The sequence below is a fragment of the Vipera ursinii genome (genome assembly GCF_947247035.1).
Source record: "Vipera ursinii genome assembly, chromosome: 5".
Taxonomy (NCBI): domain Eukaryota; kingdom Metazoa; phylum Chordata; class Lepidosauria; order Squamata; family Viperidae; genus Vipera; species Vipera ursinii.
The window spans coordinates 47,294,939-47,312,915 of record NC_139518.1 but is presented as its reverse complement, the minus strand read 5'-3'; the positions used below and the strand labels follow the sequence as shown (position 1 = coordinate 47,312,915).

The window sequence follows — 17,977 nt, the reverse complement described above, 5'->3', positions numbered from 1 at the left end:
AATACTATGTAACTAAGAGGATTTGAAATGCATTTAAAGAAAATAAAATCAAGGCTCATTTGTTGGAATTCTTCACACACACCCCAATTCAAAATCAAATCTGATAAGATATCCCATACAGAATAATGTGGAAGACAAATTATATGTCTACTATATATTTCAAGGTAGTAGATGTAGAACTTGGGACTACATCTGTTTGGAAATATATTTGGAATTAACAGAATAGCTGAGTTGGAAGGGACATTGGAGGTCTTCTAGTCCAACCTCCTGCTCAGGCAGGAAACCCTATACCATTTCACACAAATGGTTGTCCAATTTCTTCTTAAAAACCTCCAACATTGGAGCACCTACAACTTCTGGAGGCAAGTAGTTCCACTGATTAATTGTTTTAACTGTCAGGAAATTTCTTCTTAGTTCTAGGTTGATCTCTCTTCATTAGCTTCCATCCATTACTTCTTGTCCTGCCTTCAGGTGCTTTGGAGAATAGGTTGATACTTCAATCAAAACATTTCCTCCGCTACATAGAAAACTAATATGTGTATGTTATCATACACAGGAAACATTTTATAGAGAAAGTATTCCTTTACTTATATAGGATGTATGTATGTATATATGTATTTGCAGAGCTAATATGTTCCTTGAATTGAAACTGATGCAGCTGTTTTCGTACTTTATTTACATAAGTAGGGTGAACATTATATTCTAGGTAACAATTTAGTAATACAGAATTCTGCACAAATCTGAAAACTTATCTCCAGATTTAAAACCACAGCATTGCATATGTAGAGAATCCTGAGGGATGTTATATATCAAGCAGGAAGAATATGTTAGGAAATACCAGATTGGTTCAAAAGAGAAAGGCCCTTGTTTTCCCACATAACATATCAGCCAGTAACCTATTTCAAACATGCAAAGTAGGTAGGGGAGGGCAGAAGAGCTATGAACACAAGGGCCCTGGGGTAGCCAGCAGCTTTTGTTCTTTTTTATATCCAATCACAATTGTTTCCTCCTTTCTCTCCCTTCACCTCCTCTTCCTCTCTCTCATATCTCTATGCCAGAAAACCCACAGCACTGTTTTTTGTAAATGGTTCCAATAAGCATCATACATGAGCAAGGATAGGGAATCAGGATATTTAAAACACACAGAGGAAAACAGGATTCTAAGCAAAACAGGATAACACAGACACACACACACACACACACACACACAAACACACACACACAGAGGGAGAGAGAGAGAGCCTTGGACACAGGAGATGAATGAAAAAGAACCTTCAGAACAATGTAGACAATGCTAAAAAGCATATCTTCTGCCCTTTTAATTAGTGGGAGGTCAGTGGGAATGTCAAGCTTTGCCATCGAGTTCCTCTTTTCAGAGGAGGAAATTAGACTTTTAAATGAAGGTGCTTTAGGTCTTTTTCAATAGGATTCATACAAGGAAAAAGAATGGCTTATCATCCCTTTGCACTAAATAGAGCACCAAAATTTACCATTGCCAAAGGAATGTCCCCAGTCTTCCAAAACTGCATAGCTATAGAAGTCTAGGCAGGGAATGGCACCAGTTATTTCAGAAGAGAAGGCAAAATGTGAAATAGGATACAGCAAATTTTTGCCCTTCAATCAAGGTTCATGGTGGCAGTAACCAACTATTCTCTGCTTTGCTCTTCATTCAAGCATGGCTTGATGAGGATGGGCATCAATGAAAGCCATAGAGTCTGATCTTCATTCTCCCATCTAACCACAAGGTCACTGAGGGTACTTACTTTTATTCCCATATGCTTTCTTTTTGTCAGATGGCTAAAGGGAGAAGCAAACCAAAACTTAAGAGATACATTTCTTCAAGCTTGATATATAAAGATACACCATGAGTCTATTTTGCAGGGATCAGGGGATATTTGTATTTCTTTCCATTACAAAAGCCTTCTGTGACTAAAATTCATTAGGTTAGATGTGCCAGACATACCGTAATATGAAATAAATACAATCTGGCTGTCAGAACAAGAAACATTTTACAGAACAGAAATAACAGGCAAACACAAATGGCTAACTTATTGTAAGATACTAGAATTTTGTGAAGAGGGACACAAAATAAAATCTAGAGAAGAATTGGTGGCAGAGGAACACAATAGCTGATTGTCTTATTTATAGTTATTGAAAAAATTTAGACAAAAGTTTGTGGTTTTGAATATTGTAAGACCGAGTCTGAAATGGAATTAAGTACAAATGATAAACATGTAATTGCTAAAATGTATAAAATTTTAATGAAATATGAAACAAAGTTGAATAACTAAAAAAATACAAAGTACAGTAGTACAAAAATACAGTAGTCAAGTTATGTCTACAATTGAGATTGGAATTTTTATCACTATGCAATGTAGTTATTAAATGGCTCATTACATGACTGGAGCTAATTTTACAACCATTGTTACCATGGTCATTAAATGAAGCATACAATTGTTAAGTGACACACACAGTTGTTAAGCAAATTCAGCTTCCTCAACTGACTTTGTAAAAAGCTGGCTGGGAAAGTCGCAAATCATGATCATATGACCACAAGACACTGCAACTGTCATAAATGTGAGCCAGTTGTCAAGAACCAAAATTGCTTGGCCATTGGGTGACAGTTGTAACTTTGAGGACGGTTCATAGGTCATTTTTTTCTGAGGCCATCATAACTTTTAACTGTTGTTAAATAAATAGTGTTAAGTCAACATCCACCAGTATGATAAAGAGGGCTAAAAATTTTGGTTACAATATACATATGGAACAAGAGGAAAATATGTGGTTGAAAGGGTAGAAATTTACATTATGTTATAATCTTAAAGAGAATTTTTTATAAAATGAGGTAATATTGATATATGTAAGCAGGGAAAAGTGCCTAGGGTGTACAGCATAAAGGTACTTCAAATTCATGCTGGAAATATGAAAAAGAAAGGAGATTTTATATTTGGTGGATGTGTAAAAAAGCTAGAAATTGTTGAATTCAAATATGTACCTAATTTAGAGGATTTTAAATAATAATATATAGTTGAGAATAAAGGTCAGTCTTTTGGGGACTGATGGACTTAGTCATGGAACCTAGTTTTTGTATATGGTAACTGCAGTAAGATTATTGTATGTGCAAAATAGAAAGCTTGAACAATACCTACAATGGAGGTAAAATTATTTACCTTGCCCAACTGACTTCTTTGCTTAGAGAAAAGATAATTTCTACATTTATCGCTGATGGAAACCCCTTACAGACTTTTTGTGGAAAACAGAAAAAACAAACTTATAATTTATGGGTTTTATGATTAGACAGGATAGATTATAGAAAGGAGACATGTTGTAACTTCAGAGAAAGAGATAAATTTATCGTTGTACTTATAGCTGCTGTAGAAAAAAACCAGAAACCCCTTCTTTTTCTCTTTTTTCCTTATTTATTTTTGTTTTGTTTTCCTTTCTTGCACTTTAGCTTTCTCTTTGATTTTTTCTTACTTTCTTTATATTAGTTTGTATTTAGTTTTTATCTTTTTTAAATATTTTATTTAAAAAGGCTTTGTGACAACTGTCCCCACTGCATGCCTTTTACTCACACTAGTGTGGTCTGCTTGTTTCTGAAATTCCATGTGCTTGATCCTCATCTATAGGTTCCCTTCACAGCATGTGTTTCACCCTGCCTATTTCCATGATGACCCAGAATAAAGCACATGGAATGGTTTTGCAATCCCATAGATCTTACTACAAAAGTTGTCTGGGGAGAAGTGGGAAGAGAAATAATTCAACTTTATGAACATACAAAACATTCCTTTTTTTTAGCAAATGTAAGAATTCCCAAGATAAGTTCATGTGACATTTCTTTAGCTCAGACCTTTACACTTGGGCAACATCCAGGAGGTAATTGGATAATTAGACTTAACCTCCAAAATTTCTGTGAAACAGTCCTTCCTTCTATCTTATATATTTAATTTTCTCACTGCTAATTTCCATGAAAACAGAAGCCCAGCTCAAAAAAAATGCAGAAGCTGGCCAAACCAGTCAGAAAATCAGCAAGAGAGATGAGGAGGAGCAAGACGGTTATTATAAACCCTTAAAGAGCATTTGGGAAGCATGACCCAAGGTAGAGGGGAAATGGACATGGCTGCATAGAATAGGGAACTATGAACTATGGAAGTAGGAGAAAATTCAGGATGCAGAAAGCCAAGAGATTAAAAGACCTCAGCAGGCCTTGCCAGTTTCAGGGAAGAAAAGAAAAGGGGTGGGAGGGGGCTGCTGTGGAGAAGAAGGCCTGCAGCTTCACATCACATTTAAAGTGATAGGCAGAGCAGAAAATGGAGCTGGGAAAACAGACAGCAACATGTTTTACAGGCCACCCAGACAGCTTGCCTGTGCAAAATTATAACTGTGACCTTATAAGCATTTTCACCCACGAAAAGGAAGATGAACACAGAAGGTGGCTGGGCAAGAGGGGAAGAAAGGATGACTGTGTTAAATCATACTTAGGCCATAATACCTTTTATGCTGAATGATTTTTAAACGACACCTCAGCACAGCTTCTGACGAAAGAAGGCTTCAGAACGACACTCTTAACCATTTTGTTTTTTTCTCACATGCTGGTTCCTGTATGTGGTTTGGGTGGAGCTGTTGTAACTCTGCCTTTTTCAACACAAAAAAAAACATTGGGCCTCTTTGGGGCCAGGTAACAAAATTCCTCTCAGAATGTACTCTGGCACAAAGGCCACCTTCTGTGACACACACACACAGCAATGCAGCCAAATGTGGGAAACATTTGATGAGACCATGGAAAGCCAATTTGCAGGATATAAACTAACTGTTCCAAAGGCAAAGCAAGCTAGATTAGGCCCTACTGAGGGTTCAGGCAACCTCTTTTCCTGTTTCCTTTGTCCATTTGCTATGTTATCATTAGAATTCAATTCTGAAGATGCTGAGTATTCTTCCCTTATAAAAATCTATTTGCTTTGGAAAAACTCTGTTCGTTTTAAATGAACATACTATTTTTTTTTCATTTATTGCAGATATGGGATATATCAGAGGCAATTTAGGGTGTTTCAGAGTCAGAAGAATCTTTCATACTTGGTAGACAGAACAGAGTATCCCTACATTCACAGTCCTTTGATATAAACCTTTGCCATATCACATAAAAAACCGAGGTGGTGGGGAATTGCATTTAAAAATAAAAAATAAAATATGGACTAATGACTAAGTTAGAAAAGAAGTCCATATGACTGACACAGCACTCTTCAATGCCTCTCATGTTAAAACATGTTACAAAAAATTCCAAAGTGTTTATTATATTCTGTTCAAGCTTTTATTTGTTTTTAAGAGTTTTTAAGTTTTGCTATGGCAAGATGGGTAGTCACAGAAATCAAACCAATAAGGAAATAGTAAATGTATAAATGCTACAAACTGGTTTATTGTAGGTCTCAAAAACTGACTTTTAAGTTAAAAACAAACCTAAATTAGTAGTTAACATTAAAAGATAATAAGCATAAAAGGGTTCAAAATGAGTATTCAATTTCTTTCCCCTTTGTTGAGGTTTCTGAAGATTTTATTTTTTTTATTAAGAGGGCAAACCAAGCTATCTGCAAATTAAGAATTCACAACTTCTGGAATCTTGTAGAATTTAAGAAAATATAAACAATACAATTTGCTTTTGTATTCTGGTACTAAAAATACCAAATTTGCTGCTCATGCAAACTTAGAATAACACATGAAATGACTATCCCTGTTTGTTCCAAGCAGGCTAATTCACTGCAATTTTTGACTAAGAGTTCTTCCATTGATCAAGCATTTATTTCTTTTGCTCATCAATACTTTTAATGCTCCAAAGTCACTAATAAAGGGAAAAACTAATCCATGGGAACTAGAAATTAGTTCATACTTGATTTGACAATCTTGTTTGACCAACTTCATACATTAGCTTTAATAAATATGAAAGGAACATGTGGTTGCTGAGATGTATACTTTGGACAGATCTATGTAAGATAAACAATTAGTTTTTATCCAATACATTTTTAAAATACTAGCTTTCTTTTTCAATGTTACATATTTTTCAGAGCACTCATGAATGCAGCATATACCATGAAACAACTCATAATCAAATCATAATAAATATTGTTTCTTACAACCAAATGTCCTAATTTTAATAATGGCTGAATTCGTACATCTCTTGCCTTATCTACCTCAGGACTGGAAAAATTTCTATAATCAAAACTACCTATGGTTGATAAAAATTGTAGAAAGAAACCGAACATCCTTAACTCATTCCAACAAACCCTTTATTCAATTGGAAGACAGGCTTTAATTTTATTATCACAGACTTCACTTTTTCCAAGATGTTTCCCATTATTCTTAGAATGTCTGCATTTCACTTCATAACATCTCCATATTCCTATTTATTTCCTTTACTTCTACTACAATGAAAAACTGTTTTTTAAAAAGCCTAGTGCATGGCCATTAAGAAAACTGCAATCTGTGTTAACGTGCAAAAGAAAAACAAATGTCCATGACTGCATATATGGACAGCATTTAAAAACTGTTAGAAAAGGAAGTTAGACAATGGCTGAGATGAATAATATTCCAGGATATTAGTCAAGGAGACACATGAAGGATACCATGGGAAGATTGATATTCTTTATGAAGGACACTGGAAAGGAACTTATTCAGAGACAGGAAGAAATGTAGCCTACATCCATTACTGATAGATATTGATTGAATATGCCACCAACAATATGGAAGGAATAGACACAAGTGCAATTTCCAAAAGTAGCAAGTCTCTGTTTCATTTCATTTATAGTTTAAAATTTAGCATTACAGGAGAAAAAAGGGAGCAATATACACTCATCAAAAGGACAAAATGTAGGTGCTGTAGTTAGACATACTTGACTCAATAGATATAAGGTAAAAGGTAAAGGTTCCCCCGCACATGCGTGCTAGTCGTTTCCGACTCTAGGGGCCGGTACTCATCTCTGTTTCAAAGCCGAACAGCCAGCACTTGTCCAAGGACGTCTCCGTGGTCATGTGGCCGGCATGACTGGACGCCAAAGGTGCACAGAATGCTGTTACCTTCCCACCGTAGTGGTCCCTATTTTTCTACTTGCATTTTTATGTGCTTTTGAACTGCTAGGTTGGCAGAAGCTGGGACGAGTAACAGGCGCTCACTCTGCTACACGGCACTTGGGATTTGGCCCGCCAAACTGCCGACCTTCTGATCGACAGGCTCAGCATCCTAACCCACTGAGCCACTGCGTCCCTTCAATAGATATAAACAAAACTATAAAAAGACTGATGGATGCCAGCAAGAGTTTACTGAGCAGCTCACATCCTTGGAATGCTTACATGCAAAAAACACCTGTAAAGTTAACTTCTGTTAAAGACTTCCTCAGAACTTTGAATAAGAAATGGTTCAGACAGATTAGATAGGGTATATAAGTTTAAAAAGACTAATGATAAGCCACATTAGCTTTCAAAATATTCTCCCAAAGTGCTAAGTTCAGCAGGGCTAAGAGAAGCAAAAACTTTTCCCAACAATAAACTAAACTCAACATGTATTCTTTTGAAACTGCAGTCAAAATCAAGAATTGCCCAGCCCAACCAAGGACACATAGTTCAACTGATTTTGAGACAATGTCTGCTTATTCAGAGAAATACCACCAGACAATCTGGGATGACTTTTTACTAACTCACTTCATATATAGCCTGACTACCATCAGTAAGGTCCAAAATAAATATAGCTTATTACATTATATGAAGGAAGGTAATGAAGGACACAAGATAAGTTTCTAAAAAAAGCTGGGTGTGGACATAACTAAAAATTCCAGAAAATTGACTCATTATCAAGAAGCAAGCTCTGAATTGAACTATTAGTGGGATTTGCCAGTCTCAGTTCATCAGTCATTTGCCAAATCTCTGCTAGATTTGAGGGAAAAGACATGTTTTCTATTTGATCCAACATTCCTTCCTTTTCTCCTTCCTATCTATAAATAAAAGAAGAGGGAAGGGGAGAAACCAGTCCTATGACTTTCTCTATAGTTCTGCCAAATCTTCCCTTCTTCCTATATAGGTGTGCAGAGCCACTAACAGATGTATTTGGCTTGCCCTCTTCTTCTCCCACCCCATCTCCAAAAAAGTAGAGGGGGGGGAAAATAATCTTTCTGCTCAAACTCAATCTTTCTATTCAGAATACATACCCACATCTCAACCACAAGAAGATTAGTTCTCCAACTGGAAAATAATAAGAAAGCAATTTTATTTATGACTTATTCACTCCCCCATTTTAGCAGCTAAATGGTGAGTCATTTTGGCAACCCTGGAATATACAAAAGTTGTCTGTTTTACAGCCACTGCTGTTCATTTATTGTTAAATATTTATCCTACACAATGCTGCTTGAAAGGAATCTGTTGACCTGTTTGTGCAGATTTTGAAGCAACTGGATCAGATCAAAAAAAGAAGACAGAGCCCAGTCAGCCTGTCTTGACATGCAGGTGTTGTCACACAGCTGTTCCTCAGTCTGACTTTTGCCACATACTCAAGATCACACCCTTAAACTCAGTATTAATCCAGAGTAAACACCACTCCCTGGTTTCAGCCTCATGATCACCAGTACAGATTACAACTTCATTTCATAGATAAACATGCATGAAAGGATATGATGACAGAGAAGAAAAGTCTATCATAGTCATTTTTAATGTCGCCAAAAGCTAATTAAACTACTTTAGGTGATCTTACGACTGTAGTCCAATAAAACTTCATGGCCTTCATATTTTAATCTTTTGTACAACTTCCACATATAGAAAAATCCCTCCCTTCAAAGACTCCTGAAATTTCAGCCTATCAGAAACCACTGAAATGTCAGGAATTAAAGAAACTACAGTCCAAAGTATATGTTCATGGCCAGGCTGGCTGGAATTTAAAGGGATGCAGGCAAAACCATCTGAAGAATACAGAATACCAGATTGACTATCCCACCTTTACTGTATTGTCAAGGTAAAAAATATTAATTTGAAGCTGTGGTGTTCTTCCAGTTACATTCCCTTGCTCCACCACTTAATGATGGCTTCTTTGGGGAATATCTTTTGTTCCTTTTGGATGAATGTGAAGAGCCCATCTCATATCTCCCTCTTCCTAGCATGAAGTCAGTGTAGGACAGAGGCCTGAGTTCATATGGTATTCCTTTCTAGGAAGTTGGCCAGAAAGGAGGAAGGGAAGAAGAATGGTGATTTGACAAGAAGACTTGCAAAATAAGAGGACTACAATGTAATAGTCTTTGCTTCCAACTATCGAGAACCAAGCTGCTTAAACCAGATTTCAGTTCTGTACTTTAAACCTTTAGGCCCATTGGCTTTTTTGTGCATCCCATTTCTGAATAAGAGCAGAAAAGAGTTGGTCTGTAGAAAAGGTTCCTAGAGTGAATCAAAGAGTATTGTATTGGGCATTTTTTTCTGAAAGCAGTAAGGAAGAGGGAAATTACTGAAAATTCTATAGCTTCACTTACTATACACTGAGAAGAGTCTATCCTATATAGAATTTTATATTTGCTAATAAGCCTAACAACATAAAATGACTGCTATTCTGAGATTTACAGAGCAATGACATTTAAAGAACTGTTTTTGTTACAGAGAAGGTATAATACTATTGTTACACACACACCCCGTTTTATACCTTATTGTTTGAGTAACTACAGTTATATTGAAAGACACCTCCCCACCACATACATTCCCATTACTTTATCCCTTCCCTCCCCTCCCCCAACATCCTGTGCAGGCCTGGTTTCCCTTGACAGATTTCTAAGAAGGTCTGAAAAAACAACATCAGCTTTTGTTTACTTCATTTTCACATTTAAGATATGAGAATAGTGCCAGGATAGATAGGTTCATAGAGCAACCTGCAGTAAATCTTGTTAGCAGCAATGGAAGAGTGTATTCTGTAGGCTTTGCAGAAAAAAAGGCAAAAGGCAAAAAACAAAACTAAACAACCACTTCTACTTCTATCTTTATTTATTTATAAAGAAAGGTCACCTTTGGGTGGAATGGGTCATTTTATTATTGCAAAAATTTACATTTTTGTGTAATGTGAAATGTGACCCACATTTCTTATTGAAAATAAAACTGTTCCTAGCAGAATTAAGAAGCAAAGATACTAAAACAATAGAGATCCTGCTGATGTGTAATCAAGAAAACAATAAGAAAAAAAGTTCTTGCTGCACTTTCAATTATTATTTATCATTTGGTGTCAATGGTTCTTTGGCCTCAGATCAAAACAGGGACAAAGTAAACCATAGCTAACGGTAAACAAAGAATGGAGGGGGGGAGAGGGAGCCAAGAAACTGGCCTTTACCTGAAGTAGAATACAAATTCCTTGATGTTCTTTGGTACAGTACCAAGCACTGAACTGGCCAAAGATCAGTTACTAAGACAGCTTAGTAACTTAATTTACAGGAAAAGTTTTTATTTTGCTTTTCTTCTAAAAACATGTAAAGTAATAACCTCCTCTATTCCACTTAAATGTAACAACATTCACCACCTCAACTGAAAACATTACACTCTGGACAGGCAACAGGGTGGATTCTAGGCTGCCCACAATTATGTACCCCAAGAGAAGAGAAAGGCTGGGGCTGCTTCAGGACCCCTCCTCTTGCAACTCCCATCCACCATCTGAGAAAATTGGTTGACTAATATCAAATGCACCAGTTGTATTTTGCAGAGAAGAAAGCTGCATTTAAGTGTGAAGCAATGCTCCTACTTACCCTAATCTCATTGCGTCGGATCTCCACGTCACATACTGAGTGCCCTTGGTGTGCACCACTGTAGTAGCAACAGAACTGGCAAACAGCAACCTGTTCAGCTTCACAATGATACAGTCGGTAAGCATTGTGCTGGGGGCAACTCCAAGCCCTGACGTCATCCGCCTCCACCAAGAGGTGCCCACGTGCTGTAGAGGGCTGTTGCAGGTGTGTCTGAACGTGGGATTGACAGCATGGAGCTTCACACCTTAGACAGATCTTCTGTGCAGGCAAAGGTGGCCCACGGCGGCAGAAGACACAATGTAAGACTGAGGGAGTCTTTTCCAAATTAAGAGAGTTGAATTTCTCCACAATGTTGGTCAATTTTAAGTTCTTTTCAAGGTTGGGCTTCTGGTTGTAAGCCTGATTACACTCAGGACAACGCACTAACCCTGACTCTTTGGCCCAAGCCTCTCCTATGCATCCCCTACAAAAATTGTGCTTACAAGGAAGTTGGACAGGTTCCACAAAGACATGCAGACAAATGGGACATATAAGTTCTTCTTCAAAACAGTTCTTCCAGTTTTCAGCCATGTCTCACCCAGATCAGAACTTTCCTTTTAATCTCTTTAAAAAGTCAGTTTTTGGTCTACTAAAGCAGATGATGACGAGTTTCCACTTTTGCAACAGAAAGGCCACTAAATTGCTAATGAACCAAAAATAAAAATAAAAATGCAATTAATGTAGATCTAAAATTTAAAGTAATATATTCCCAACAACAGCCCCACTTATATTAAATATAATTAACAAAGTACTAAAATTGCAGAATAGATACTTGAAGTCAAACATTCTTATAAGGTTTTTATTTCTGATTCTGAAAAGCCAAAGTAAAACTTACCGAGAATTGAAAAAACTCCATACAAAATCCAGAAGGAAGTCCAAATGCCATATAAACTTCCTATATTAAATATTCCTAATTACCACTTTTTGACCATTTAATATCTGAAAGGAATTTGTATCCCTTGTGACTAAATTCAAGCCTCCCTTTTCAATTATTTTTCCTCTGTAAGGAATTTGAGTCTTGAATTGAATCATTAAAAAGCTGGAGATAAATCCATATGCAAAGGTGAGGAGGAGCAGCTAGTTTTCTAATGCAGTTGAATGGTGCAAAAGGATATTTTTTTTTCCTTGGCTTTGGGACAGTACAATCGCAGTAGGAAGACGGTCAATCACTCAGACGAAATTCCAGCCCAAAGCCAAAAGGACCCTCCCATTCTTTGCTCTTTTTACAAATAGGAATGAGGAGAAGAAAAATACTTTAGAAATGTCTAGTCTGAAGAACAGTAATAATCAGAAACAAGTTCAATTTTAAAACAACCTATTCTAATACTCTGTGGAATTCTGCTTTCACGATTTGCCTTGTTTTTAATCTTTCATAAAACTAAGGTGGAAACAATACTCCCAACTCCAAAATCCTCAGCCTTTTGAAGTGATGGTTTGCTCTGGCTGGAAGGAAAACAACTATGCCTTGATCAAACTGAAAAGGAATTTCTCAACTGCTAATGAAAAGCCCAGACCCCGCCTCTTCCCCTTTGCTTCTCTGTTTTCCTTCTGACATGAAAGCTATTTCTCCTTTTGGAACCAGCCTGCAAGGGGGTGGGAGAAGAGGAAGACAGACAAGAGCTAGAAGAGAACTGCTGAAATGTACAATTCCAAGAGGACCTACTCAGTCCTCAGCCATTTTGAGTTGATTTTATTTTTAATTTGTGGGATTTAGGGGAGAGAAATAGAAACAAACATGCAAAAGACAAGGGAGGGGAGCTGGTGAATGGCACCACCCTGCAAAGCGTGTCCTGATGGGGGAAAGAGAGAGAAAGGCATACACGAAGGAGAAGGGGAGAAGCAGCGGAGTGTTCTAAATTGGGTTTATATAGCTGCAGCTGCTGTGTCTTTTAGTTTTTATTATCAGACCAAAGAAACCCCTACATACTACTCCTTGCAACCATCTCCAGCCATGTTGGGTACCTTCAGTTCCCCTTTTAAGTAAAAATGTGTTTTTAAAAATATGTGTATCTACACCTCTCTTTCTTCAGCTCTCCCTCAGTCACAACAGAAGGAGCTAGCAGACCAATGGATCAGACCTGTGTCACATAAAAAAGAAACAGGAAACACAGCCACGATTCCAGCCTAACAGAAGGAAAGATAAATGGAGGGAGGGGGGGCTACTCTTACCACACTATCGCCCACAACGAAGACAAGAAAGAATACGGGAATTCCGAAACAGGGAAATAGGGTAATAAATTAAAAAGCAGGTCCATTTATCGATTAATATCCAGTACAGAAAGCCTACGTGGATTTTCAAAAATCTTTTCCCCATTCAAGGCAGAGAGGAGTGAGGAACCTAAGAAGCTCTGCCTGCTTCGCAAAGATTTCCCCCCCCCCTTACAGATACCAATTAACACCTAGCAACCTTCTCCCTCCTCTAAGGTTTGCACTTATAAAACAAGTCCGAAATAGGGAGCGGATGGCCCGATAAAATCAATTAAATGAAGTACGCTGAGCAGATCGAAAGGGTCGCTATCAAGGTGAAGGGGAAGCAGGCGCCGGAAACAGGCAGAGATGATGCTGCCTCTTTCCCCGGGATGGCGAGAGGCGCGTTAGGGTCGAGCTGAACGAAGAGGAAGAACCGGAGTACGAAGGAACTCAAGGGCGGAAAGATGACTAAAGATCAAGGGCGCATCGCAGGATTTCCCCCCGGCTTTTGATTAAAAGAACAGGAGCTCAATCCGACCCCCGCTTTAGTTACCCAGCGGCAGGGCCCCTTTAAATGCACGATTGTCAATCGATCGATCAATCAAGTCCGATGAATAACAAGCGTGGAGCCTCCAGAAGCGCAAGGACAAAAAAAAAAGGGGGGGGTGGGGAGGAGGGGAGGAATCGCCGCGCAGTCCGGTGGAAGCCGCTGTCTGTCCTAGCTCGGACCCTCGTCTGGATTCAGTCCCTCTTCCCTGCCGGGTTGGCGCCCACCCTAGCCGCAGTCAGCGCCAGCCATTCGCTCCCCAGCTCCGGTAGACCGGCGACGGCGACGATGGCTTCTGGCGCTGCTCCTGCCGCCGCGTTGCTCCTCAACCCCTTCTCCGGGGCCTCACGTGACCGCCAGAATTTGATACATTAAACACAACGCGTCCGGCCTCTCTTAAAGGGGCAACGGCGATCTCCGGCTTCGGTCGGCCTTACAGGCCTCTCGCCCGACTCCCGCCTTTCCACGGTACTTACTGAGCCAGCGGGACCGCTAGGAGGCCCGTTGCCGTGCCTGAGGAGAGCCAGCCATTGCTGAGCTCCCTTCTCCTCGCTTGCCTTTCTTTGCTGGATGTCACGGTATGACTGAGTCATAGTGGGCTGCTCCCGCCACCCCCAAAAGGGAGGGGAAGAGCGTGGCTGGAGCTGCCAATTGAATAGGCGCAGGAGGCTCGCTTTCTTCCCGGCGTCGGCAGCGGGCGTCCCAGCTGGGCTACTCGGGGTGGCCGTTGCAAAATTCAAGCCGATGGCGCAGATAAAAGGGAGTTCCAGAGGCTTTGAGCCTCAATTAGCCATGCCGGGGGTCGAAACGGGATGGCTTTGTGTGCCAATCGGGGTGTTTTTTTTTAGTGCTGCTTGCCCGTGGCCTTTCCCAGCCTTTTAAAAAAAAAGAATAATGTGGTGTACCTGCTTGCCAATACTCTTAAGCTTTTTCTGGTCGAAGCCTCCCTCGGTTTGGTACGCTGCTGTTGCTTTTACTGCTAAAAATGCCAGGTGAACAAAGAAAAACGATACGTTGATCTACAGCAGGGGTCTTCAAACTTGGCCCTTTTGTGACTTGTGGACTTCAACTCCCAGAATTCCTCAGCCAGCCATGCTGGCTGAGGAATTCTGGGAGTTGAAGTCCACAAGTCACAAAAGGGCCAAGTTTGAAGACCCCTGATCTACAGTATTAAAACTTGCCGGTGCCCTGTCCTGGGGAGTCCTACAAACAGACTGCTGTGCTATTGAAGCTGCTTCATAGAAGTCATCATCATGTTAGTCCGTAATTTAGCTTTGATGTATTGCTATCATTGGGCCAGATCCTAGCAATACGGTGATATCTTGGATATGGGAAAGATTGGGAAATTCAAAAATCACTGGATTTCTATGATTGGAGTTCAGTTGTTATAGTACAGGTATGAAACTGAGTAGGAGTAAAAGAATGCCCTCTAGTAAATGGACGGTTTGAAAAAAGATTATCACAATGGAATCTTAACTTGTTTTCTGTTTTGTTTTTTTTATAAAGGGAGTAAAGATAAGGGATGGTTTTCCTTCATACGGCATCATCATTATTATTCAGTGTCATACATTTTTCCAGCGCTAAGACTTATTTGAGTGGAGAGCATAGTGGGTTACAAATGTTTTATTAAATTTAGCACATTTTATTTTGCTCGCCAGTTGAAAACCCTCCCTAAATGGCTTGTAAAGGTCATAAATAAGAACATCTCTGCCTATAGACTTGAAGATAGGGTTTACAAAACACAGAGTCACAGTTACCTTAACTATGATTTATTAAATAAGTCACAATCGCCTGGCTTTGCAAAGCAATCAGAGGTCATAGTTTAATCATCACATTAATCGAGAATAAATCAAACCACATATAGCTTCTAATTTCTTACCTAAAGTTTTGGAAGCACTAATTCAGTAGATGATGAATCTGGATCTAAGCACAAGGGAAGTGCTGCTGCTTTTCACTCTGCTGGTCTCAGCAATGGCCACTGGTAGCTAGTAGTAGGAAACTATTAAAACTAGTATGCTGGAGCTTGGTTAACTGCTGCTTGATACTCTGATGAAGGTTGATATAAGCTGTGTAGCAGCAAACAAGCATTTCTGATATGTGTGTTTGCATGTTTTCATACCTTAAGTCAGCGTTTCCCAACCTTAGGAACTTGAAGATGCGTGGACTTCAACTCCCAGAATTCCCCAGCCAGCATAGCTGGCTGGGGAATTCTGGGAGTTGAAGTCCACGCATCTTCAAGTTCCTAAGGTTGGGAAACGCTGCCTTAAGTGATATCTAGTACTTGATTTCTTGTATCTAGCTCAGGGATCTTCAAACTTGGCCCTTTTATGACTTGTGGACTTCAACTCCCAGAATTCCTCAGCCAGGCACGCTGGCTGAGGAATTCTGGGAGTTGAAGTCCACAAGTCATAAAAGGGGCAAGTTTGAAGACCCCTGATCTAGCTATTCTGGATCTAGAAAACAAAGTAGAAGGAAAGATCTAACAGAAGAATCTGTAAACAAAGCCTGATTTTTGCCTTCCCCCCCCCCCAACTAGTTAGTAACTGTGCTGTTGTGGACTGTGACATTTTCTATTGGATGTTCCAGCCTTAACTTTATTTAGAGTGGTTTCAGCATACATTCAGAACCAATACAGTTCATAACACTTCAGGATTAGAAGAGGCTTTTGCTATTTCAGGAAAAGGCCTGCATATTCCCAAGTAATGGCATGACTTCATATGAGAAAAGAAGACATATAGTGAGATTTTGTCTGCACTTGCATGTACTCCCACTGTGAGTGTATTGAGCATTTATATTTGGCCACAGGGAGGAGCAGGATTTTTCTCACTGTGAGAGGCACAGTTCTCAGTTACAATTTCTGGATGACATGCAAGAGTATTCTAAGTCTGCTTCATTCACTGGGGGCAGCTGCATTTACAATAGCAACTGCTATTTAAATATTGCAGTTTTCCGCCTGTGTAGATGTGTGGATGTAGGTGAAGCAAATAAGTTTCCTCTGAAGAAGGAAAAACACTATTATTAATACTGCAGTCCTATTGGAAATATCCAATTATATTTTGAATAAATTATTCTTTTAGAATAACTTTTTGTAATGGTTGGCATTACTGTCAGTTTTTGAAAACTGAGAATAGGCTCAGTGATCTTTCAATTTTGCAGGGGGGATTGGGTGTAATTAATGGATTGGATTATTTGAGGGGATAGGATCCTTTTAACTACAAATAACTTACTAACTAGAAAGCCACCTGATTTTTACATCCCCTTGCTACAGAGAGAAGAGATTAACTAAAATTAATGTTGAAAGCTGTGGTCTTTATATCCTGAATCCAGTTCTGTTAAAATCGAATTAACAGCAGCTACATTTTCTACTTCAAATGTTAGAAAATATTCACAACAGACGTTTTGATGCTACCTATTGCTTTCTTCTATTATTTTGAAGATTGGTGAATTCCCCTGTTTTGGGGGATTGGGTGTTTGTTTGGGGTTTTTTGGGGAAAGTGAGCAGGGTAGTAAATCAGTTATCAGACCCTTCCTGCCAATGTTATCTGCAGCAGCTTTTCCATACCATGTGAGAAAAGCTGATGAATCTAAATCCTGGAAAATATGCAGGGTGGAAAATACTTTTCTAAAGCATAATTTTTAAATTATTGAAAAAATGTTAAAAGCTCTCCTGTATATTTTAATGGAATAGGAATGGAATAGAATTGCATTATTACATGTAATATTTAGTACCAGGGAGAAACATGATAACCAATATTAAGTAAACTTTTAATTAAAACAATAAAAATTAAGCAGTCTAGTTGTAAATAACATGAACTAGAATGAGTAGAATATGTATCTTCAATATGTCCAACTCTGTGGAAACTAGAAGAAGCTTAAAAGCAATAGTTTTTACCTAAATTATGATTGGTTATTTTTCAAATGTATTAAGAATAGAAATATTACTAGTTTCTAATTCATGTTTGCCATCTGGTCTCTACACAATACTAAATGGACAATAGAAATGTGCATTGTCTAAAATTTAGGAAAAAGTTGGGGTTTTGCTAGTTAATAAAATAATCTGGAGTTCATGATCAGCAAACATAAAGATGCAAAAATACAAGGATTTATTTATACATATAAATACAAGTCTAGGACAAGTGAAAATTAAGAATAAACTTCACTTTGTATTGCTGCACACTTTGAACTATATGATAGCAAAACAATTTTCTGGGGCTAATATGTGCTTTGTACCCTATTCTGTAACTGATTATGGGGATATTTACCATATAGCAAGACTGTAAAGGTGCTGTGTCTGAGGCACTCTAAACATATACAATGTGCAATATGACAGCTTAGCATTATTATGCTATTGTATTTTGTACAGCCATGTATGTAATATGCATCAGTTGCTCAGATTAAATATCTGAAATAAGAGCTTAGTTGCAGAAAGCTTATGCAACCACAAATGCGCTAATTA

General features: G+C 38.6%; 1 protein-coding gene across 3 annotated transcripts in view; it reads right to left on the bottom strand.

The window, feature by feature from the left end:
- Nucleotides 1–14,085, bottom strand: part of TRIM8 (tripartite motif containing 8) — a 59,000-nt gene extending 44,915 nt beyond the window's left edge. Inside the window, exons 1-3 of one of the 3 annotated variants that reach the window (XM_083364397.1) lie at nt 13,998–14,015; nt 11,620–12,003; nt 10,746–11,427 (exon numbers count right to left, since the gene is read on the bottom strand). In XM_083364397.1, the coding sequence (XP_083220523.1) occupies nt 10,746–11,315 (570 nt within the window). In that variant the 5' untranslated portion in view covers nt 11,316–11,427; nt 11,620–12,003; nt 13,998–14,015. Of the gene's footprint in view, nt 1–10,745; nt 11,428–11,619; nt 13,946–13,997 lie in introns of those variants that run through there. The other 2 variants (XM_083364398.1, XM_083364396.1) reach the window with 2 other exon arrangements.
- Between the last annotated feature and the right edge of the window lie 3,892 nt (nt 14,086–17,977).